Below are 23,264 nucleotides of genomic sequence, written 5' to 3' on the forward strand. Positions count from 1 at the left end.
GAAACAGGCCTCGCCATCAGCAAACTGCCAGAGCCAGAAACACCTTCAAAGACACGGAAATGGCTGCAGAAGCCTTTCCATAAGTCAACCCCCAGGCACATTGGGCTACCAGCACAGCGCAGGCAGCAGTCTGCCAGCCAGAGAAAGCCCATCACAGCAGCAGGCTTGAAGGAAGAGCAGAAGCCCGGTGTCTTGGGAAAGGTGCCCAATCTCGTTTATAGAAGGTAAAAGTTGGTATGACTTCATTTCAGCACAAGACACCAATAAATAAATACATGAATAGTCATGGCCAAACACATCCTGCAGAAAAAATGTTTTTTAAACCCAGACAGTTGCACAAACTCGTGTATATTCCTCTGCACACACACTCTGCACTGCCACAAAAACAAAAGGGCAACGGCATCTGTGTAGGACTTCAGAAAGGTCTGCTGAGAGCCCTTCAGAGTTGATTTCCAGGCCCTGCCACGAGACTCCAGGTACTGCTGCTTTGTGCGCTTCTGGTTTTCAGGCAGTGTAAGAGAGGTTGTGGCAGCTCCAGGCCATTCCCTTCCCTCTGCCTATTTGCCCGTGGTAAACAACACGCTGCTGTGCTGCCTTCATCGATCACTACAAGCATGTCCCTCTGTGCGTCTTCCTCATTCACCAAACTGCCCTGTGCCTACGGAACCTCATGACCACGCTGCTTCTTCCCTATAGCCTGCTCCCTTGAGGTACTTCTCTGAAAATCAGCAAAAATAACTCTTGTTGTCAATAGATTTTTCAGGATATTTCTTCTCCTATCAAATTCAACATGGCCTTGTATAAAAATCACTTTAAGGTTGCTGACACGGCAACTTAAAACTTGCCGGCGAGGCCTGTGCTGTCTAATCAGGTCCTGCTAAGTTACTAACCCACAAGCCTGCAGCAACTCTAACTTTGAGGCTTTCCCTCCTCATGCTGCTCAGCTGCATCGGGTAGGGGTGTATCACCTCCTCATCTAAAGGCCAACACGAGATGGCTGCTTCGCACCAGATTTCTTTTACTGCCCTAAAACTGAGCTAACAGCATCTCTCCTCTCCCGTTTTAGTACTGCGAGCTGGAGGACAGGAGCTTGGATCCTCACGGATCACTACGAGGTGAAGAGAAACTTGCTGCTGAGGACAACATCAGAGAGAGGTGCAAGAAGCCTTGAGAAAGATTACCCTACCTCCTCCTCCTCCTTTCAGCGCACAGCCATGGCTGTATATAATTCCCTTGGCTCTGAGCCCAGCTGCAGGGAGTAAAAGCAAAGGCGGCTGCCATTAGCGCCAAGGAGAGACCGATGCCCAGCTCTGCCCTTTCTTTTCCTCCCGGCACTGAGAGCTGGGAAGCTGGGATGCATCCTCTTCCCTCGGCAGCAGGGAACTGGCAGCAGCCATCTTTAGTCACGTTCCCTGCCTAAGTAGTAGGAAAAAAAACTTTTAAAGTGTCACTCGATAACAATTTTCACCACCCTTGTTCACATACTGTCTCTGATAACTGCATATATACCCCTTTTTCATTGGTAAAGCAAGCAGTTTACACTGCAAGATATAAAGTCTTGAGTAGGGTGCAGTTACTGTTTAATTATGTGCTGCAACTCCCTTGGTCCTCAATCACCCCAGTTCAGCTCGCTGCAGCCTGAGTCTGGCTTTGTCTTTGTGGCCTTGCATTTAAATAGCTGATAGAAATTCTTCAAGCCTGAAAAGATACATGACCTGTCTGGCAGCAAAGAATGAAGAAAACTAACTCTTTTGAGCAAAAATGTCAGGGGGTTTATGGCAAATTTGTTAAATTATTTGGCAGATGACAAAATGCAACAAAACCAACTAGCTATTTAAAGGCTATATTATCTCATAAATCAAGTGATGTAAGTATAAATAAATAAGTATTAATAAGTAGATATTTTTTACTGTTTGTATAAGGAAAAAAAAATTTTTACAAAGCTTTTAGTTCCCAATATTAATAAGAATACCTTCAGGCATTAAAAGAAAATACAACCACAGTTTTGCTGAAATTGAAAGTATTCCCTTCAGGAACCCACAGACCCCAGACATGATAGCACCTGCCTAAAATAAAACAAAAACAACAACAAAAAAAAAAAGAGAAAAAGGCAGAGCAAACAAAAAGTCAAAACTAAGTCTGATTTCTATAAGTTCTTTCAGAGTTAATACTGGGTAGAGCCCTGTACACATCGAATGCTCTTGTCCTCACGACACACGGATGTACAACCCAGCTGCACTGGTGTCTGTCCCAGGCAGTCCGGCTGCAGAGCCAGAGGAAGAGACCCGTGGCTAACCCTCGGTGTCCCTAGTCTGAGGCTTCACCACTTGCTCCCAAGGCTGATGCCAATCACACGACCCTGCTGTTCTAGACAGGCGTTGAGTCACACGGTATGGAAGGTTTTATGTGACTAAAGCCTAAATTACTGCGCTTGGACCTTACAAACTTCTCATAGAGAGGATTTCACATCAGGAACAGTCACAGAGTAATAGAGAGTTCAGGTGGTGATTAAGCACAAGTGCATATCAGACCTGATAACAATGATGAATTGTTAACACAACACGTAGAAAACGCAAATTTCTAGTGGGAAGTGCTTGTGAGAGCAAAAGAAAATACATCCTGTCTCATACAAGGTGTATTTTTACTCACTGCGTTTTAGGTGTATCAAGTCTTGAAGCTTTTCCCCTCCCTGCTCCCTAGGACTCCTTCCCACCCTGAGCCCCAGCATGCTGTACCCTCAGTTGTACCAGCACAGTGGTTTGAGCAAGGATCAGCACTAGCCAAAAAACATCCAGGCAAAATAAATACATTAACTAATATCTAGTAGTAAAAGGTAGTGTAGTCACATGTTGATAACTCTGTACTGTGACACGATATGGAAGCTATTACAATCTTATTGGCAAAGAATGCAACTAAGGTGTATTTAATGGTGTTTTGAAGATGCAGCTTTAAATACTGTACCAAGTATTTAATTTTGCAAGGATCAAAAGTAAATTATAATGAAGCACACAACTATGTCCCTCAGCCTTATAATTTTTGTTATGTAATTTTGTATGCCACTAAATACAAATACATAGTACCTTCTGCAGGATTCCAACATGAGGGAAATGAGATGATTAATCAAATTACAATAATTTTTCCAGTGTCAATTTTCTGACAGAATAACTTATCATGACACAAACAAAAAACATAAACTGTTCCTAATGAAGTGCTGAAAGATGGATTAAAAAGAACTATGGAGCTACTCCTGGCCCTCATTTCGCCTCTTCTCTTTTTGGTCCTAATCTTGCTAACACTGACACATCCACTGAACCTCAAGCATGAGAGTATTCCTCTTCCATTAAATGTGTCCACCACACTTTTAACAACAGAAGCTTAAACTGAGCTTGTTTTTAAGAGTTGCCAGAACAGAGGCCTGCGTGGCTTTCCCTTGTCCCCACCACGGCTCTTCTCTTCACACCTACAAGCATATTCTTATTTGTATGGTGCTTCAAACACTGAGCTGGGAAGGCAGGCCTGGGACTCCCCAAAATAGAGGCAAACACGAGGGCTGCTCAGGGACCGGAGCTTTCATAAAGGAAAGACAAGCACGAACTGTTTTTTAAATATATCTTTGACAATTATTTTGACACGTTATCTCCTTCAGAAGGAAGGGTTTGCTCCTGGAAGACACCTTCGCAAGGCTTCTCCCTACAGAGCCTCATTCGAGGTGAGAGAATGCTGCAGAGGTGCATGCATACTGCCAGTACATTTAATGAGATAATTACTCCGTCTTGTTTGTGTAATGGTTATTGGCTTAGCATATTTGCAGCCCAGAAAAGAAAGCATTCATTGCTCCCACATGTGCATAGCCATAGCAAGAGGAGTGTGAAGAGCCACCTGGGCTCTGCTCTGCGGAGAGGAAGAGGAGGTGGGCCTGATTGCAGCCGGCACTGGCTTCTGCAGCTGTTGTCTGCTAGGAGGGTTAAGAGTTGCTGCAGTGTTAGCACAACCTCTAATCACAGCCTCTTCTGGCCTTTGAGAGCCACTGTGTCCTGCTCGGCACCCAAGCAGGATGGCAAAAGCAGCTGGAGGGGCTGTGCTGCACAGCTGGAAGGTGAGCTTACCCAGAGCCGCTGGCTGCAGCCCCGTGGGCACGTGTGTGCATGTGCGTCCTGAAGGGAGATTAAGAGATTTTACAGACAGAATGAAACTCTGTGGTCACCTAATCTGAGCTGCATTTTGCCTCACCTCATTACCCTACAACGGTACTAACAGCACTGGTTTTCCTCAGCTATGCCATATCCTCTGATCTGGATGTGGTCGTATCGCTGGCATAATTGTGAATCACTATTTTTTACTGAAATTGTACGAGATGAGAATCCTCACGTTCTAGAAACATAGCCAAGGCTTGTGGCAATCACAATATCAGAGTCTGCACAATCACCATACACCTATTTCACCACAGCCCTAGCAGTTACACAGAAAGTTACACAGCAGTTTTACACAGAAATCCCTCTCACACACCTTCAGCTCTAGAGTGGCTCCCATACTCCAAATTTTAAAGCGGTTTGCCAACAAGCATGACAATTTACCTAGTGCTCTGCACAGGGACCAGCATTTCTTCCACAGAAGTTTGCTTGTCACTGAAATAGAGCTACCTCTGGAATAAGAATTAGAGATTTGCCAGAACCCAAACTACTACCTGAGCCATGTACCAACTTGGATGGCACAGCTGCACCAGTCCGACTCCTTATTTTTATTCACAGCTGCTCTTGTAATTTTTTCCTCAGTTTCTCAAGGCAAATGTAGGAAAAAGTAGAAAGTAACTGTGAGCAAAGGCATATAAAACATAGATAATGCAAGTATAAAGGGGCCACCAAATTTTAGTGGATTTACAAGAGGACCTGTTGGAAAAATGAATACTCGGAACTGATGATAGACTTAATTTTACAGCTCCTGTGACAGAGGAGGAACTCCTGTCATGCATATGGAGCCTTAGCACCCCTCTGAGTTATTTGTTCATCGTTCTCAGAGGGAAGAGTTACTCATCTCTTCCTGCAGCATCTCTGCCAAGTGTCTCAGTACCAAGCTGGCCAGCAATACTGCCTAGCTGCTCATCTGATCTGTTAGGCCGAGAGAAAGTGGTCACAAACAGCAAATTTAGCCGGTAAAAGCAGTACCTCGAAAGCTCAGGAGGCTGATCGAAGGTCATGGAACCTCCCGTTTCTAGTTTGCTAGCCCATGGTACTAGCCAGATATCATATCTATCACTAAAATTTTCGGTGGCGTTGATGGGATGATATTCTATATCTTTTCTTTTTTAGGAAACCATCACTGCCCTGACAGTTTCTTTTGCTGTCTGTCTCAGAATAAATACTGAGGTCTGCGTGATCCATTGAGGCTTTTCTCTGCAGAGCTTGTCTTGCTGAACATGGTCTGAGACATGCCACCACCCAACAAACCCTCTGTTCACACTGTCTGTGTGGCACCATTGCTGCAGACAGACAACTTCTCACCTCTACAGCTGTTAAATTCATAGTGTCTGAACAGTCTGTCTGCTTGGACTATCCACTAGTGTGCTGCAAACCTGATTTCTAACTGCCATATGGATGAAAGTAAAACAAAAAATGAGCCAGTACATCTAATATTTTCTCTGGTGCAAGTGAAAACTATGCCTTATAACACTTCAATGTCTTGGTTCAATTAGTCATATCAACTTAGAAGACAAATCACTGGTTTAAAACAGTCCCTTAAAGGCAAAAGAGACTATCCCTTTCTGACAGGGGTAGTGATTGGGAGATAAACCTGAAGTCTAACCCTCAAACTATTAAAAGCCTGCTCTAGTACCTGCTGCACATCACACCTGCTCTGACTAGAAGCAGAGGATTCATGTTCTGAATCTCCCACACACCTTGCAGCACAGCACTGCTGGTTATAGGTACGTCCACCACCTGAGGAGTGTAATGCTACCGGAGTGCTGAGAGGGCTGGTTACAGCAGCACATTCAAAGCTTTTCAAGAACCACACTGTTTGAAAGAAAGCAAACAAAAATCACCTTTTCTCTGAAACCTCAATCTACTGTAAAACCAAGACCTGAGCAAGATCTCCTAGCCTGGCCTCTGCACAATGTTATGAACAACTGTGTGCCTGTAACATGACAGGGTTTGGCAGCCACTGGCTCCCATGGAGGGTGTTAAACTTACCGAAATCAACTAAAACCAAGCAGAACAAGCTATTAGGGACAGCTAATCACACACACGGGGATTTTCTAAGATTTAGGCTTTCATAGGTGATGTAATCTCCCTCCTCTCCATTGTCAAATGAAAGGTTTGTGATACCGTATCAGGGCCATCGTCCAACTGCTGTTCCCTCCGATTACTCCAACGCAGACACTCCTCACTCACAAAACAGCTCCTCTTTGACCGTCGACGTGGACCTGCCACACAGAGCCTGGTTTTGCTCCTCACTGCCTCATTCAATGCCATCGGCTGGCAAGGCATATATCCTTCAGTCAGTGCGTGCGAGCTGGCAGGAACATCTTCAAGCTCCACAGGAAATCATGCCAGTGTCCTCCTTGGTCCTGCATAGCCATCTTCTGTTCTTCCAAGAGACCTGCTCCTTAGGGATGACAGTGACACATGGCCTTGGTGCAGATGGTAGAGCCGCTACCCTGACAAGCTGCCAGATACCTTGGTGCTTTGTTTGCTAATCTAACTTTTTATTTCGTTTCCAACAGGGCAAAATGTCGGGCAGTCTTGTTGCAGTCCTTTCTTTTGTCCTCGTTTCTTGGCATACAGTTCTCTTGGAACTATTCCAGGGTTAATGGACATTGGTCCAGGGCACTTACTAGATGTTGGCAGGAATGTTTTTGTCCTTTTTCTTTGACTTGTGATTCTGGTGAAGCATCATGAAATTCACCATGATATCATAAGAATGCAAAGAATGACTTTCCTGAATCTGTGAGTGCTCTTTCATTTTGTTTAGCCAGGTCTTTGCTCCTAGTACTGATTTTCTGTTAACCCACTTGATAAGGTATATTAAAAAATTTGCATGCTGTGTTTAAGTTGATATATCAAAAAGCACCATAGTTCATCATCTTTTAACTCAGCTAGAATACTTGGGTAGGAAAACTGGAATTTATGAGATGTTTCTTTCTTGTTACTCTGTGTACTATGCAGAAGTTCATCTAACTGTGATACTTCCGTTGAAGCACTCTGTCAACAATATTCCTCATTAAGAAGCTGCATCCCAAATGTAGATCAAGCACACCCAGGAACCCTAGAATACAAGATTCCTCTGCATATTGATTCTGACGTTTAGGGCAGCCTCCAACCTGGATCAGACAGGACTTCGAAGTCCTATCCATTCCCTTCTCTGGAATCACATATCATACAGCTATCACATTTCCAACTCAGTATGCATGTTCATTGGGAGTAGCCATTTCCCTCTCCCAGTCACACACAGATGTTATCTATCATATTATTTTGAAAAGTAAGTTTCACCAGACCAGTAAACAGCCACTCAGTTTTTGCCACATCAAGGCCATTCCTCATTTGACAGGGAAGGGAACCTCACCTGGTGCAATCTCAGCGCAGTGACATTTCCTCACTTTCACCTAGCATCATTTAAGCTAGTGACACCAGTATCTGACCAATTCAGCTCTCCCAGGGCACTTAACTTACATGGGTGTGCAACATGCAGCCAACCTTTTCATCAGTAGGAAAATCACACATATCACGTGCTTTCCAAGCACCAACTCTGCATACAGCAAAGCATGCCCTCATGCTTCTACATGATGTGCTATAGCTCTTCAGTCCTTCAGGGTCTGCTGCATGAACCGATGTAAATGCTATCATTGTCTCCGATTTATCCGCAGTGTTTCCTTCCAAGAAAATGCAAACATGCCCCTTGATTATTGCCAGTCCTATTCTCTCCCAGAACAAAGGAGAGTCTCTCGATGCCCTTTTTGCTCTAGATTTCATTAACTTCTTATGCTATAGAATTAATGTGAGGCACACCAGAGAGCTCATAAGAGAAGGGCCTTCACTTCTGGGTACCTATCACAACATCTCTTATACTCCTACCCTACAGCAGTCTCTGCTCAATAGCTCTTGGGTTAAACATTCCTGGCTGCTACCATGGTCCCTCAGCTCACCAGTGTGCATGAGAAGACATGGAGTCCTCAACTCCTTAATTCAGCTCCGCTTCACCAGTGCACAAGGCTGGAGTCATTTGCTGAACAGGAAGTCTGTGACTCAACAAGAAAACAGGATTTACATCAAGTACCCATGAAATGTTTCCCTCTGCCTCAGGAGCCGATAAATCCAGCAGACAAGCCAATTTGGCACAGAAACGGTAGTACATCAGTAAGACGGGCCCACAAAGATGACAAAACGATGTGAGATGGGTGGGAGATGCAAGAAACACTAGCTGTGGGGCTCAGGGAGGCGAGAGAAGAGGGAGAAGGCTGGTGGTTGGAAAGGAAGAGGAAAGGAAGAGGAAAGGAAGAGGAAAGGAAGAGGAAAGGAAGAGGAAAGGAAGAGGAAAGGAAGAGGAAAGGAAGAGGAAAGGAAGAGGAAAGGAAGAGGAAAGGAAGAGGAAAGGAAGAGGAAAGGAAGAGGAAAGGAAGAGGAAAGGAAGAGGAAAGGAAGAGGAAAGGAAGAGGAAAGGAAGAGGAAAGGAAGAGGAAAGGAAGAGGAAAGGAAGAGGAAAGGAAGAGGAAAGGAAGAGGAAAGGAAGAGGAAAGGAAGAGGAAAGGAAGAGGATGAATGACAAAGAAAAGGGCATGGTCAAAAATAAAGTATAGGAGGAAAGAGTAACTATAGAGAGGAGATTTTTTTTTTATCAATCAGAAGAGGTCACCTCCTGAAGGAATAGGACTACAGTAAATATTTCTCATCAGAAACAGCATCCAGTCAGGCAGACTGAAAGAACAAGAGAAAGAGAGAGAGAGACAGACACATATGTGCAAAGAAAACTCAGGTGTCAGGATGTAATCATAGCAGTAAGAAAGAGACAATCACTTGGCTGAAGAAGAGTGTGAATCAAAGGAAAGAGAGACTGTATTTATTCAAATGGTGGCCACTTTTCCTCACTTTACGCACATCTATTCCAAAACTAGCAGTTGCTCACTACTGTCAAACGATGCAGCCATTACATTACTCACAACCATCTTTGTGAGCAAAATATGGCACTAACTAGACAGAAACAAATTTCTTTCAGCCCTCAACATGGACCCAGAGAATATCTGCATACCAAAACTAGCAGAGAGGACATTAATAAATCATCTTAACATACTCCCACAAAGATTGGTACCTCTCAGAACTGATCTGTGTATACAGAGCAAGCATTTCATGCTATTAAGTTTACAGCCTAAATGTGCTTGTCGGAAAGTCTTCACTCAGTCCTGATGTGCCTAGACTTACAAATTCATAAACCTTATATGAATTTATTCCCTTCCACACTGTCTCTTCCCTCCCGTTAGAAAGTACTATGAAACTAGACCAGTGCTTTTAAAACTAGGAGCCTGGCTTTTCTGAGAAGCCTCCAGTCTCCTCTGAACAATATGCAAAGCAAACTCAGGGAGGGAACATGAGAAAAAAGAGAAGTCTTCTTTCCTCCTCCTTTTTTTTGCCTAAGACTCACCAAAACAAGAGTCTAGTATTGAATATTCAGCACTGAATACTAACTGCTCAATAGATGGTCTGTTTGCAGAGCTCAAAGTGGAAATGACCCAGCAAGGAGGAGAGGTGAACACGCTGCTCCATCCATGTGATTAAACCGCTCTGTAAATGCAGTCCTCCTCAGTTCTCCCCACCTCGTCACAATGGAGGCCATTTGCTGCCCCTACCACAACTCATTTAAAAAAAAATGTTTGCATTAGAGGGGCCCCTGCACCAGTATTGTCCCCACGATTCTGCGTTTGAGAGAGGAATGCGAGCTCCAATGTTGGGAAACCTGTGCTAGCCAGTCAATCCGACCAGCAGGATCTGTTATTGGCACCACTTGGGAGGAAGGAAGAACAGGGCGCAGTTTACAGAGGAGCAGAGCGCCCTGCTGGGTGTCCCAGCTCTCAGCCTGCACAAGGCAAGGAGTAAATCTCACCCGGCAGCCGCCTTGTTCTGCCGTGGACCTCGGAGGTCTCTTAAGCGCTCCTCCTCTGAGTTAGTGTGTGGCAGTGTCACACAGTGAGAACGCAGGAGGCCCAGCTGGGCCACAGGCTGGCGTGCAAACACAACACGCCATTTAGCAAACGTGCCATTTGCACGCAGCCTCTCATAAGGCCAAATTTTCCTTAATAACTAAAATATAGCTCATTCTACCCCGAGAGGCCCAGAAGCAGCAGCCTTTTACGGACATGAGGCGCGTGTTGCAGAGCTGTCGTGCTCAGCGTAAGAATTCCTGGTCTGGCTCTCGTGCCACGTCTGTCCCCAACGGGATCTCCGTCTCACACACAGCACCAGGCATGGCTCCTCGCCTGCTGACCCTGGGGTGCCAAGCACGTTAGCCAGCAAATCTCTGACCTGCTGGTTGGCCGGGTCTGAGATACAGAGACCTGGAGCTGAGGGGTGGGTGAAGCTCTGCAAAGCAGCCCGTTCCCTCCAGCCACCATGTGAGCCCACACACCCAGGGAACACCCATCGCAGGAGCAGGCATCTCTCTTCACAGAACGGCGTGCTACTGCTGTACCCTGACACATAGCACTTGTGGAGCAGGACGACTCCTCCATATTTGCTTGCACCATGTTTTTTTACAGTGTCTATCAGGTCGCTGTCACCTTAAGGACCAATCAGGATTTTTAGTTTCCCCGTGTTGCTTAAGTTTTGTAGGGGGCAGAGGGACAGGAAGGATTTTACTTTCCTCTGAGCATCGGAGATGGCAACAGCCAAGAACAGGGTACCTGCAAGTTATGTTGCAGAAGCTAACAGCATTAAATACTCATTTGCTTAATTAGGACATCCTGCCACATGTTCATGGTTAAACTGAATGTCAGATGAGGTGGGAACCACACAAGTCAGGTTCTTGAGGGTTTGGCTCCTCCCCCCCCCGCCTTTGAAGGCTAGGATTGGGTCTACTTCCTACAACCATCCATGAATTTTATTCAACAAATGGCCTGTTTCTGCAAGATCCTAGAATATTAGCAAAACACACAGCCTTTCCTGCTTGTCCTCTGACAGATGGGAGCTTTTGCAGCAGGTTGCACCTCTGTTACAGGGTGCTGGAAAGTGTCATGGGTTGTGGAAAGGATGTTCTGTGGGGCCTTTCGAATTAGGTATGCATTGCTGTCACCATGGGGGACAGGGCTCCCGAACACAGGTGGTTCCTCCCAGCATTGGATGACCGCTCACGAGATCCCACTGATGAATTGGGCTCCCCCTCCCTACTGCCCTTCCTCAGCTGCAGCTGAGGTAGCTTTAGCACTTCTGAAATAGTTTAGCAATTAATAGGATTCTCAGAAAAAAAAAAAAAAAAGTATGTTAAACCTTCTATCATTTCATTTAGTGGTATCTGTATTTACCCCTACATTTGGCTTTTTTCACTACTTTTAAATTCCCCTTGCCACTGCATTTCCGGTATTTTATTGCTTTACAAGTTTAGCACAAGCTAGGTCTGAATTTACAGATCTATACAAGAACAGAAAGCTCATGCCTGTTTTGTTGATTTAGGGGTCTCATTTGCAAACTCACATTCACAGGTAAGACATTTTTCATATAATGAGTTCTACCCGACTTAATGTGAGTGTCTGTAAGTCTTGCCCCAAGTAGCCAAACCAGTCAAAATGGCTGCACTGAAGAAAACAGCATAGTCTGATAGTATTATTTTAAGGAGTGAAAGTTTAAAAGGAGAACAAAGAGAAGGTGAGCAACAACAAGTAGTTCTATTCCTACTGACAGTATTCATTAAAAAAAAAAAAAAAAAAAAGGCAACAATTTCTAACACTCAAAACTTGTAGTTCTCACTTCCAGGCAAATCTGCTTTTTTCTAGATACGATCTCAACAGGCAAATCAAAACCCCTAGAGAAGAGGATTGTGCATTTCTAAGCGTTTGAGTCTATGCCATGGGGTTCACGAGCACCCAGAGCTCCAGCAGGGAGTTTGTCAGAGCGATGACCGCAGCATCGGACTACGACAAGCCTAGAAAACCGATGAAATCCTAGCATATGCCCCAGCCTGCTGCTCTGAAATTAATGCCTCTAATTCCCAGGGCTGTAAGTTTCAGGGGATCGCTCATTCAGAGAATATTCCAGCTATCTAAAATGTATTGTTTTCCATTACCATAATATTTGGGATCCTCTGCAAAAATGCTCAGGATAAGCTGCTAATTCATTGTGAACCCATCATTCATAGCTGTGAATTGACTCCTTGGTTCCTGTAACAAATTCCATCTTAGACAAATTAAGTTCACTTACCAATAAAAGAAAACAAAGTGCTTAACTGTAGCTGAAGTGAAGGAAACGAGACAGCGCTGAGCCCTGAGTTTCAGTCTTGAGGCAATTTAAGCTGCAAATGAGCTTTTTCTTCCTTAGTGAGTGCAGCGAGAGACAAGGCTCTATTTAACCCTCTCCACTTTTCCTGATTTCAAGTCTATCACAAAGGGAAGAATGGCCAAAAATATTTAACCCGACACTTATTTATATACAGAGAATAAAACCGCAAGTCTTGCGGCAACCAGAAAGACTCTGGCACTGACTTTACTCACCGTTTCTAACACTGGCTAGTATTTTACAGCTAATAAACTGCTCTTGCTGCAGATCTCCTGGGAGAAAATAAACAGGAATAAAGACAGGCCAGGACTGCTAGTTATGCATGTAAAATAGCTGCAATTAAGTTATCACACATTCCCAATGTTGGGAGGGATCATTACGAGCTAACCCTGGGCACCTGCCCTCTCCGAGGCACACACATGGACTTCAACAGGTGTCTCCCTTGTGGAGCCATCGCAGGATCAGGACCCATCTCGAACAGCAAATTGTATTACAGTTTTAAATACTCACAGAAACTCTGCGACACATATATACAGTTCTATAGGACCTAAAAGATGTGTGTAAACAAGCTGTTAGTACAGACATATTAAAAAAAACTACACAGGCCTCCACTGGCTTGATTGTCACCACGTACTCTTCCTTCCTACGCTTGTTATCTATAGGATCGCTCAGCCATCAAATATCCTTTATGCTATCCATCTACCTAACTAGAATGTTAGCAATCAAATCCCCTCGGCTGCCGGGGCGCTGGGCTCCAGCAGGGTCAGATCGTACGGGGTATTCATTTTCAGACACATGAAACAAATGAAACAAATAGCAAATCCAGCACAGATGCAGGGAAACAGACAAGTGGGTGAACTCAGGAAATTCACAAACCTCAGCGCTCGCGGACTTGTGAGCTAATTATTTGGACTCGAATGTCACATCAAGTATCCCCAAAGGACTGACCTTATATTTGCATTAGTTACATGACAGCCCACTGCTGCTCTAAAGGCATTGTAGTGAACCATCAAGCCCCGGCTGTATTTAAGGCCACCTCTGCAAAAGTCTTCATCTGAAGAGGTAACTAATGTTTCATCACCGCGCGCATGTCAGTGATCCCACGATTTCATCTTTATTTTGCTATTGTGAAATCCTGTGTATGGAAATAGTAACCCAGGGGAGGCTCCTCCTTATGGCTGTCCTAACTTGCAAACCACTTGCAAATTAAGCTAGAAACATGCAAAGGTGTTTACATTGGGAGATGCTGCAGGTTTTACAGCTACGCGAACCTTCTTCCTTGCCTGCACGCTCACTGCGTCAATGGCTGAAAAACAGCCTTATTTTCTAAAAGCAAACAAGCCGACGACACTGGTGGAAGCAGGGTACTGTACCAGTGACTTTCCATGGGACAGCTCTAACAGCATCACAAGTGTCTTAGCACAAAATGGTCTCTTCCAATTTTGAGAAGGTCTTTTGCTCGATAGATGTTTACTACAGTAAAGGTGCAGCTGCGATAGACCAGCTGAGGCTACAGGTTTCTTTACAGTCTCACAGACAAAAGTTGAACCTGTCTGAATCCGGAGTCCCTTCTTTAACGAGGGTTTTACCCAAATAAAATCTTGAGGACCGTAAACCCTGAACTGCAACTTAAATAAATGAAATAGTTTCCTATAGTTGTCTGGCTGTTCTTATGCAAAAGCCTGTTTTAGCTCTTTTTTTCATTCCATCCTCTTAAAGAACTTTTCTTTATTGTAGGTAAATAACAGATTGCAAAGCAGTGAAAAGTACCGCAATTCCCCCTCTCTAAGTATTTTAGAATTAATTCATTAGCAGACAAATAAATCATAAAATCGTTCTTTTCTCTGCGTCAGACTTATTAGATGAAGTTATTAACTCAAGGTAATTTTGACCAACATACAAACCTCTAAAAATTCCCTACGGATTTTACAAAGTTATTAAAAACCCCTGAGGAATGAAGACCTGATCCAGTGCTGGGACTTGCGTGTAGATCCCAGTTCTGCTGCTGCCGAAGGCAGAGGGAGCTGCCAAGGATCGGGCCCTACTGTGCAAACATTGTCCTCAGGAACTCCGCAACCAGCAGGAAAGAAAACATTTTTGTTGGTTGTTTTTTTTTTTCTTTCTCCATTTCTTTCACGTGTGAAATCGTGTAAGATATGAAATGACGTAAGACAAATAGTCAGGTTCAGTTATATAAAGGACCACTGGTATTTCTTTTGCGTGTCCATATCATATCAAATTTAGGATTCAAAAGAATCATTGGATCATCTTAACTGCTCAGCAGGCAAGAGCCTTTATAAACACAAACCCTGGAACAGTAAAGAATGTTTTTTATTTACTGGAACAAAAACAAATCACATTTTTGCTTGAGTATGAAAAGTACTCAGGGAAAGTAAGGAAAAAAGCCAATAGCGAGTTCCTCTTTATCTATTAGTAAACTGTGTTGCCGTAAGCAAAGCAAACAGTTTTCAGCAGCAAAATCAACCACTCGTTTGGATCAAAAAAGTCGAGACCTAGGATCGCACGCTTCAGTGTTATACGTACGTTCTGAAATGTCACAACTGCTTTCCCAACTAGCATTCAAGTATTTATTATCAATATCGGCAATTTCATTAATTGAAAAGCCATTAATTCTCTTCAGTCGGTGCTTAGATCCTTTTTAAATGGCAAGCTCATAGAAAAGGTCACCCACTACTGCCGCAACACCCATATATTGATTAGAATATAGACCGAAATCTGGCCACCACCACAACGCGTTCCTCTCAGGCGCTGGAACCCGCTTTTCGTGGTTCACGCAAACTGCTTTAAGGGCCTAACCCCAACGTCCTTGAGAGCACTGAAAGGCTTTCTGCTGATTTTAATGGGGTTTGGATCAGCTCCTAAGTCTCAGCTTCACGTCCCAAGGATCTCATCCATCCAGCACTTTGAAACCAGCGGAGTTTTTGCCTGGCTCCAACGTTGAAATAACGAGGGGTATTTGTTGAGTCATGCAGAAAAGTTGCACTCCAAGAAAGCGCCTCCTTTTCCTTCGGCTCCTGCTCCCTGAAGCGGTGCGGCCGGGAGCCTTCCCAGGGGTGCCGGGGGGACGGGGAGGGTGGCAGCCCCCCGGGAAATCCATGCCGCCCCGCGCCTCCGCACGCAGCTCCCTGGCCGGGCGGCACCCCCGAAAGCCCGGCGGGGGCTCCCGCGGGGGGAGAGCTCCTTCGGGGCGGAGGGGGGGGGGCCGGGCACCGGGGCGAGGGCGCTCCCCCTGCGCCGGGTGCCAACCCACGGTGCCGCCGCGGCCGCGGGACGCCCCTTTCCACCCCCCCCCGCCGGCAGCGCCTCGCACTCACCGTGCCGGCGTCACTAGGGGGGGCTGCGGCTGTGGAAACCTGTTATCAACACTCGGGATCTCCCGCGAAGTCTCCCTCCCCCCGCCCCAGCCGCCCTCCGGGGCTCCGCGGGTGCTGGCCCGCCCGGCCCCGAGCACCCGCCCCGCCGCCGCCCTCCCTCGGGCCCCGGCGGGCTCTGCCGGGGGAGGCGATGGGATCCCGGTGCACGGCCGTCCCCGGCCCGGCTGCCCCCGGCAGGCTGCGGACACGGAGGTGTCGGGGTGCCGGCGGGGGCGCGGGGTGAAAGCCGGGCCGGGCGCAGGGCAGGCGGCGGCGAGCGCGTTCCCGCAAACCCCAAAAACCAGGCACGCCCCCCCCCCGGGGCGACCCCTTTGTGCCCCACAGCGAAGGGGCGGGCGAGCGAGCCCCGGCGGGGGCTGCAAACTTCCCCGGGCGGCTCGCCGGCTCCCGGCCCGGCTCGGGGGAGCTACGGGCTTTGGAAACTACGCCCGGGGGCGGGCGGGCGCCTTACGGAGTTAACGGCGGCGGCGAAACGATGCGGGGAAAGATGCCGCAAACAGCCCGAGAGGGGCTGTGCCCGCCCCCCGGGTGGGTGCCCCGCTCCCCGGCCGCGGGCCGGGCCCCGCCGGGCAGCGGGAGAGCTCCGAGGGCAGCTCCCCGCCAGCGCTGCCGGTGCCGCCGGGGCGGCCGCGCCGTGCCCGGGCCGGGCCGTCGGGGCCGGGCGGTGCCGCGGGAGCGGTACCGCTGCCCTGCCGGGCCGCCTGCCAGCCCGTCCCCCGGGGAGCGGCTGGGTGGGGGGGTTTCCCGGGCCCCCCGACGGCCAGAAATGGGTTTAGGCTTGGTGACAGCCCCCGTGGGTCACTGGCCAGGTTAGGGGAACATGAGCTAAGCTCGATGGAAGCACACGGCGCTGCTGGGGGAAGGTGAAGGAACCACACCGTTCCCCTGCCTTAAAATTAGAGCCGTGGGCGGTTTTGGGATTTTTTTTTTAATCCCGCTGGTTTAGGGAAAAACTGTTAAGGAGAAATTAAAACATGACTGATTTTTTTCAATGAAGCCATATTTCTCCCCCATGCAAAAGGATCTTTACATAACAACTGAAACTCAGGAGAAAAGCTAATTGGATTAAGTCCTCTGAAAGGGAGGTTAAGGTGTCTGAATGAGACAACTGCAAAGCTCCACTTTTCTTGCCATCTGTTTAGCAAGACTAAAGTGTTTTCTGATTAATATTATCTTAATCAATCATGCTGCCATTTATTATAACCATACCAAATTTAAGGAACGAATAGTACGGAGACTCAGCCTGAGGATGGACAATTTCGAATGCAGAGATGGAAAACGCGGGGCTTTTTTAGTTTTGTTTTTTTTTTTCTTTCCCTAAAGACCCGTTACTGTCGACAACGAGATGTTGCCAGCAGTGCCCTTAACTCCGCCTCGGCAGTGCCGCCGGACAGAAGGGCAACTTTCTTTTACACCCTAGTAACTCCTGCACACGCTCTGACCTGAACACAACGATTCCTCCGCCGCCGAGCACTTGCTCCCCGGGAACAAGCCCCCGCGTTTTGTCCCGGGGGCCCGGCAGGAAAAGCGGCCCAAACCCGGCTGGTGTCGCCGGTGGTCGGCGAGGGGCCGAGCCCGCCCGGTGCGCCGAGCCCCCGCGCCGGGACGGCGGCAGGCGCAGCCGAGCAGGGCCGGGCGGCCTCCCCCCCTTCTCTTCCTTTTTTTTTTTTTTTTGTTTGTTTGTTTTTAATCAATATTTAAATTTTACAAAATGCCCTTCGGGCCGCGTTGGGGGCGAGGGGCGAGAAAACCCTTGGCGGGTTCGGGGCGGCGGGGAGCGAAGGGGCTCCGAGGCCGGGGCTGCCCTGCCCCGCCGCCCCTTGCCCCGTCCCCGCCCGCACCGGCTACACCGGCACGGCGCCGGGCGACCCCGGAGGAGCCGGGACGGAGCTGCGAGAGCCCCGGGGGAGCGCCGGGACGCGGCCCGCCGCGGCCGTCGGGGAGGCGCGGGAGGGACCCGATCCCGCTGCGGGCTCCGGCGGGGCCGGGGCAGCCCGGCTCTCCGCTCCCCGGCCACCTCGCCGCCGTGCCGGCCACCACAGCCGGGCACAGCGATCGCAGCGGCTGCAGGAGGGGACGGGGCCGGTCAGGAGCGGGCGGCGGGGGAGCAGTCCCCGGGCTGTGCCCTACCTAACCTGCGAGCTGTCCGCCAGGGAAACGCCTGGGCAGGGAGGGAGGGAGGGACGAAGGGGAGGAGGGGGTGTTTTCCGGTGCTAATAAAATAAATTAAAATCGCAAAGGTTACTGTGGCGGCTGCCTGCCCTCCGCTGCATGCGCAGGACACGCTCAGGACAGAGCGCAGCGCTTACGGCCGGTGGAAACCGGGCTTCGTAGCGCGGGGGGACGCTCGGGCACGGCCGGCGGGAGAGAGCGAGAGGGCGGGGGCCGCCGTTTCGGGAGGCTGCCGGCTGACAGCCGCGGTGGGAAGACCTAGGCCTGAGCCCTTCCCCCGGGGAGAGCCGGCGCCCTGCCGCCCCGCGTCCCCCGCCGCCGCCCCCGGGCCGGGCCGGGCCGGGCCGGGCGGCAGAGGCGGCCGTCGGGTGGCAGGGCGCGGGCTGCGGCCCTCGGGGCAAGCGGCCCCTCCGCTGCGCCCGTCCCCCTCGCTTCCCGCCGGGGCTTCTCCCCGCTTGCGGCGCTCGCTGGTGGGACTGCAGCCGCCCTTCTCCCGTCCGGTTACCGGACCGGCCAAGTCATCGTTTGGGGATGCGGGGGGAGAGACCCACCCTGCCCTTCCCCAAACTCCCTCTCCTCCAAAGCAGCCCAGCCCCGGCTCTGCCTGCGGGACACACGACCTCGGTGCTGGGCTCGCCCTAACCCACCAACCGCCTTCCCTAATAAACCTCGTTTTCTCGCCCCTCTGAAAGGCTCCGCTCAAACCTAAGCGAGCGCCTAAAACTAGAAGCGGAGAGGAAGTAAGTTTGCCGGCCGGCAGCCTATGGAGGAGAAGAGAAAGGAAAAAAAAAAAAAAGAAAGAAAGGAAAAAAACCACCCTCCGCTCCATCGTATCCGCAAGTGCAACCGCAGGGCTCCAGCCCAGGGGCGAGAGCTCCCCCCCCGCGGCCCCCGCACCCCGCTCCCCCGCACACGCCCGGGCTCATTTGCCTGCGAGGCCGGTAAGGCGGGCGGGCCCCCCCGCTGCCGCCCTCGCTGCCCCCGCCGCCACGGTCAAGTTGAAAAGTCCTCCCTGGCGTGCGAGAGGAGCCCGCTGCCTGCGGGGGGGGACTTACCTGTGGAGTCCATATCGGGTTCCTCCAGCAACCCGCAATGCATGCTCTTCCCATGGACGGGACGGGAGCCCCAAGGTCCCGGGGTGTGGAGAGCCCCTATCTCAGAGATGCGCGGGGGAGAGGGAGCAGGGTGGCGGCGAGGGGGTGGGGAGGGAGGGCAGAGGCAGATAGTTGGGGGGGGGGGGGGGGTAGCGCGGGAGAGAGGGACACTCCGTAATCCAGCAGGGCAAAGCCAGACCCGTCAAAATGTTTGCGGATGTTTCATGGGAAAAAGCATCATTTTATAGAAGCCCTGATGGGAGAAATGTCATTGATAGGCCAGCCAGCCTGATGAATGGCTGCTACTCAGATGGGGATGTGGCAAGGCTCAATGTGAAGCCCATTGTGATGCTGTTTTGAATAAGAAAAGCTTTCCTCCAAAAAGGGGGGCCTTAGATCTACGCAATCCCAACACTTCGACTTCCCTCTTCTATTAGAGCATTAGAAACGTTTTTCTTATTTAAAGTTCCAGCGGCCTTTCCACTCCTCCCTTCCCTCCCCCAGCCCCCACCCGAGGTCCTTGGCTCATTACAGCCCGAGATCAAAATTGGCTTAGATCTTCAAACGGGCAGTAGGTTTGGGGTTGTGCTCTTTGGGGCTGCCGGGTGTGCGTGCAGCGCCGCCGAGCTCCCCTCCTCCTCCTCCTCCTCCTCTTCCTCCTCCTTCTCCTCCTCCCGGTGGGCTCTGGGTTGGGATCCTTCGCGGGCACATGGCGTTGGAAGCTGCACAGCTTCCCAAATATCTTGTAAGCTTAGTTTATTGGGGGGGAAAAAAAAGGGCGATGTGTGTGGGTACGGAAGGGGGCGGGGGGGGGGGCGTGAGGGGTGAGAGAAGTTGCCGGTGTCTCGGCGAGCGGTGCTGGCGTTGCAGATCTGCGGCAGGGACTCCCGTGCATCTCCCCGCGGCCCCGGGGGGCGAGGGCAAGGCGGGGTGGGGGCCTCCCCGCCACCGGCCTGTCTGCCAGCGGAGAGCCGCTGGCCCGGAGAGCTTTCCGTGGGACTGGGGGGGAAGCAGGGGGGCGGGAGATCCCGATTGCCAAGAGAAACGAAGAACCAAACGGGTGCGTTTTCCAACTCGTGTTCCCCTCCAGCTTTAGCCCGAGGATGCCAGGATCCCTTTTCGGGTTAGCACGTTGCTGCGGGAGAGGGGGGCAGGACGGAGGCTGGAAGAAGTTGCTTATTCTGCATGCGGTTGTATGTGCTGGAAGTGGAAGTAAAAGTGCAAAGCTAGGGCTCTGATAAAAGTGGCTGGTTTAGGGAAGGAAAAGCTGTGATTAGAATATGAATAGAGCTCCAGGAGAGGAAGAGAAAGGGGGATTATAGCTGAATTACTTTGACCATGGACAGAGCCAACGTTTTCCACTCTTCTCCCCCTCTCCCCTCCCTACACACAGACTGCCCCCCTTCCCTCTCCCCTTCGGCGAAAAAAACACCAAAACCACCAACCCCACACAGCAAAACAAGCGGCGAGGTTGCTAAAGAGGAAACCCAGCGCTTCGCGGTGCCTTCGCATCCCCAGGCGGGCCGGCAGCGGGAGAGCCGGCGGTGCTCCCCGCCCCGCGGGACGGGGCCGGGCGGGCAGCCGGGGGCGGCCGGTGCAACCCCCCACAGGCCGAGTTTTGGCGCGGGGAGCCTGAAGAGGAGGCCGGTAAAAATAATACCGGGGCGAGACAGCGCAAAACCCGAGTCCGCGGCCGGCGGCGGCTGAAAAGCACTCGAGGTCGCGGCAGGGAAGCCGGCCTGCCCGCTCTGCCCGCGGCGGGGACGTGCCCGGCGAGGCGGGAGCAAGGCCCGGGGGGGCTGACGCTTCTCCTCCCTCTACCCCCACCCCACCAAAAAACAACTCCAACACAAAGCAAGGGCTGTGCTTTTTCCCGACCGCCATGGCTTTCCCACCGGGGAAGTCCCATCTCTCCCTTCCCTCCACCGCCCGTGTGCTGCCGGGCTGGCTCTGCTCCAGGCGGCACCGGACCGGGGCCCCGACGAGGTGGGCACGGCCGGCCCTGTGGCCGCCGCCGCGCGTCCCCTCGACGGCGCGGCCCGCGGCTCCTGCTCCCGGCGGCCTCCGCCCGAGGTCCGTTCGCCCCCGCCCCGGCCTTCTCCGCCCGCGCCTCCTCGGGCCTCCCCCGGCCACCTGCCCCGCGGCGGGACGGCCTGCCGCCGCCCCCGCGGGGGGCGCTGACCCGCCCGCCCCCCCCCCAGCCGTTAGCGGGGCCGGCACTCCCGCTCTGTCAGTGAGGGGGACCGGCTCGGCCCCGCCGCCAAACGCCCCTGGGGGCCCTGGGGTGTGTGTGAGGATATTTCTGATTGCCGCCGCCACACCGGGGTCATTTCCCCCCTTTTCTAAGGTTGGTTTTTTTTCTTTCCTTTTCCCCTTAAGGTTTTACCGTGGAGTGGTGCGAGCCCCGAGGGGAGCCCGTGGGGCGAGGGGCCCTTGGGGCCTGCCTGCCCGCCCTCGTCGGGGTAGGCACGGGCCCTGCGGGGGAGCAGAAGCCCCGCGAAAACACGAGGGACATTTTTGGCCTTGAGCAGGGCTCGTCTCCGAGGGATTTTGAAAATCGGCGTTAACTTTAAAAAACGGGAAATGCTGGCCGTGCTGCAGGGGAGCTGTCGGTACGCAGGGAGGTTACCTGGTGCCCGAACGGCTTCCAGCCGCGGCCCTGGCCCCGCGGGTGGTTACTGCCCTCGGCAGCCCCGCGGAGAGGCTGAGGCACCCAGCCCCGGGCAGAGACGAACCCGCGGGCACTCGCCAACGCTCCCTTCCGAGGGGAGGTGCGCACTCACGCTACGCTGCGGGCAGGAGAGCGGCGGCAGGCAGGGGCCTGACTTCTGGAAGCGTTGGGAGACCTACAGTGGCAGCCGCCGGGTCTCCGTCGCAGGCACTGCGCTAGTGGAAATTCGGTCTTCACCAGTTTAAAGCTTCAGGGAGCGGCTTCCGTGTTGTTGATGTCCCAGAGACAAGCGAAATAAAAACACAGGCTGTGTGAACGTAGGGGTATGTTCTTTCTAGGGGGGTGAGAAGGATGGGATTTAGCGCAGCCTGGATGTCTAGAGGCTTGGGCTCTTCTTTGACATGATGCAAAGACGTACATTCTCTATAGGTGGTGATGCACGGGCAGGATCACCATCAGCACTTCTGTCAGACCAGAGGTACTTGTCGCAGCCTGTTTACTCCTTGCCTCTCCAGATCAGTTCCTGTCCCCACATTCTTGTGGAATATGTCAATGCTGTTGCTTTCCTGCTTATCTAATCCCCCCTCAGCGTGCCAGATTGCCCTGCCGTACTGCCATAGCTCGGTCATTGTTACTTGTTTGGGTTTTGCTCACCTTTTTAAAATGCATCCTGTGCTTCTGGATATCCCACGTGACGCTTAATAAAGTACTTTATTCTTCTGAAAGTGTGGAGCACCTCCTCCTGTGCTGCAGGTCGGCAGTTCACAGGTGGAAGTACAGCAAGTCACTAGCCTTTTTTTTACATCTAGGCTGCAGGATTTGGTTTGATACAGAGTAAAGGGCAGGTCTCAGCAAGGTTGCAAAAAGTATACAATTGGGAATTTTCACGCCAGGTTCTTGCTTACGCAGAACATCTACAAGCCGTAAAACAAACAGGATAACCCTACACTGCATCAGATGATGTATTTTTAGTGGAGAGGGACTCTGTTGCTATTGTGAAAGGAGCAACACCTTTATTCAAGAAAGAATACAAACTTGTGCTGGTGCACGGAGAGAAGAGCAGGGTCATCAAGGGAACAGAAGATGACATTCCAGACTGCATCTAAGCTGCCGACCAACGGGATGTGAAGCCGTCATATCCTTTTAGGTGACCGACTGATAATGAGTTTCTTTCGATGGTTTAGCAACCCAGAGGCAGAGTGGAAGTACGACAGTTCATATCAACTTATCACCCAGATAATTTGAGCTCTTTCAAAAACACGTTTCTATGACCGTCTTCCACTCTGCAGTCCATTGTGCCCACAGGCTGCGACCACACAAACTTTTCTTGCCGTAAAAAGCTCCTTATGCTGGTACTAGACTCTAAACATCAGTACTAGACTCTAACATAAATATTCCGGGGGTAAACACCAAGAAGAGCTTTTTCAACAAAAGAAAACTGTTGGCACAGGAACAAAAAAGTATA

General features: G+C 50.6%; 1 protein-coding gene across 1 annotated transcript in view; it reads right to left on the reverse strand.

The window, feature by feature from the left end:
- RFX4 (regulatory factor X4) overlaps positions 1-19,219 on the reverse strand; it is a 99,489-nt gene extending 80,270 nt beyond the window's left edge. The window contains exon 1 of the mRNA XM_076339142.1: positions 19,090-19,219. Within this exon, the coding sequence (XP_076195257.1) occupies positions 19,090-19,132 (43 nt within the window). The 5' untranslated portion in view covers positions 19,133-19,219. The remainder of the gene's footprint in view (positions 1-19,089) is intronic.
- Between the last annotated feature and the right edge of the window lie 4,045 nt (positions 19,220-23,264).

This window comes from Aptenodytes patagonicus, chromosome 1 (assembly GCF_965638725.1).
Source record: "Aptenodytes patagonicus chromosome 1, bAptPat1.pri.cur, whole genome shotgun sequence".
In the NCBI taxonomy this organism is placed as follows: Eukaryota; Metazoa; Chordata; class Aves; order Sphenisciformes; family Spheniscidae; genus Aptenodytes; species Aptenodytes patagonicus.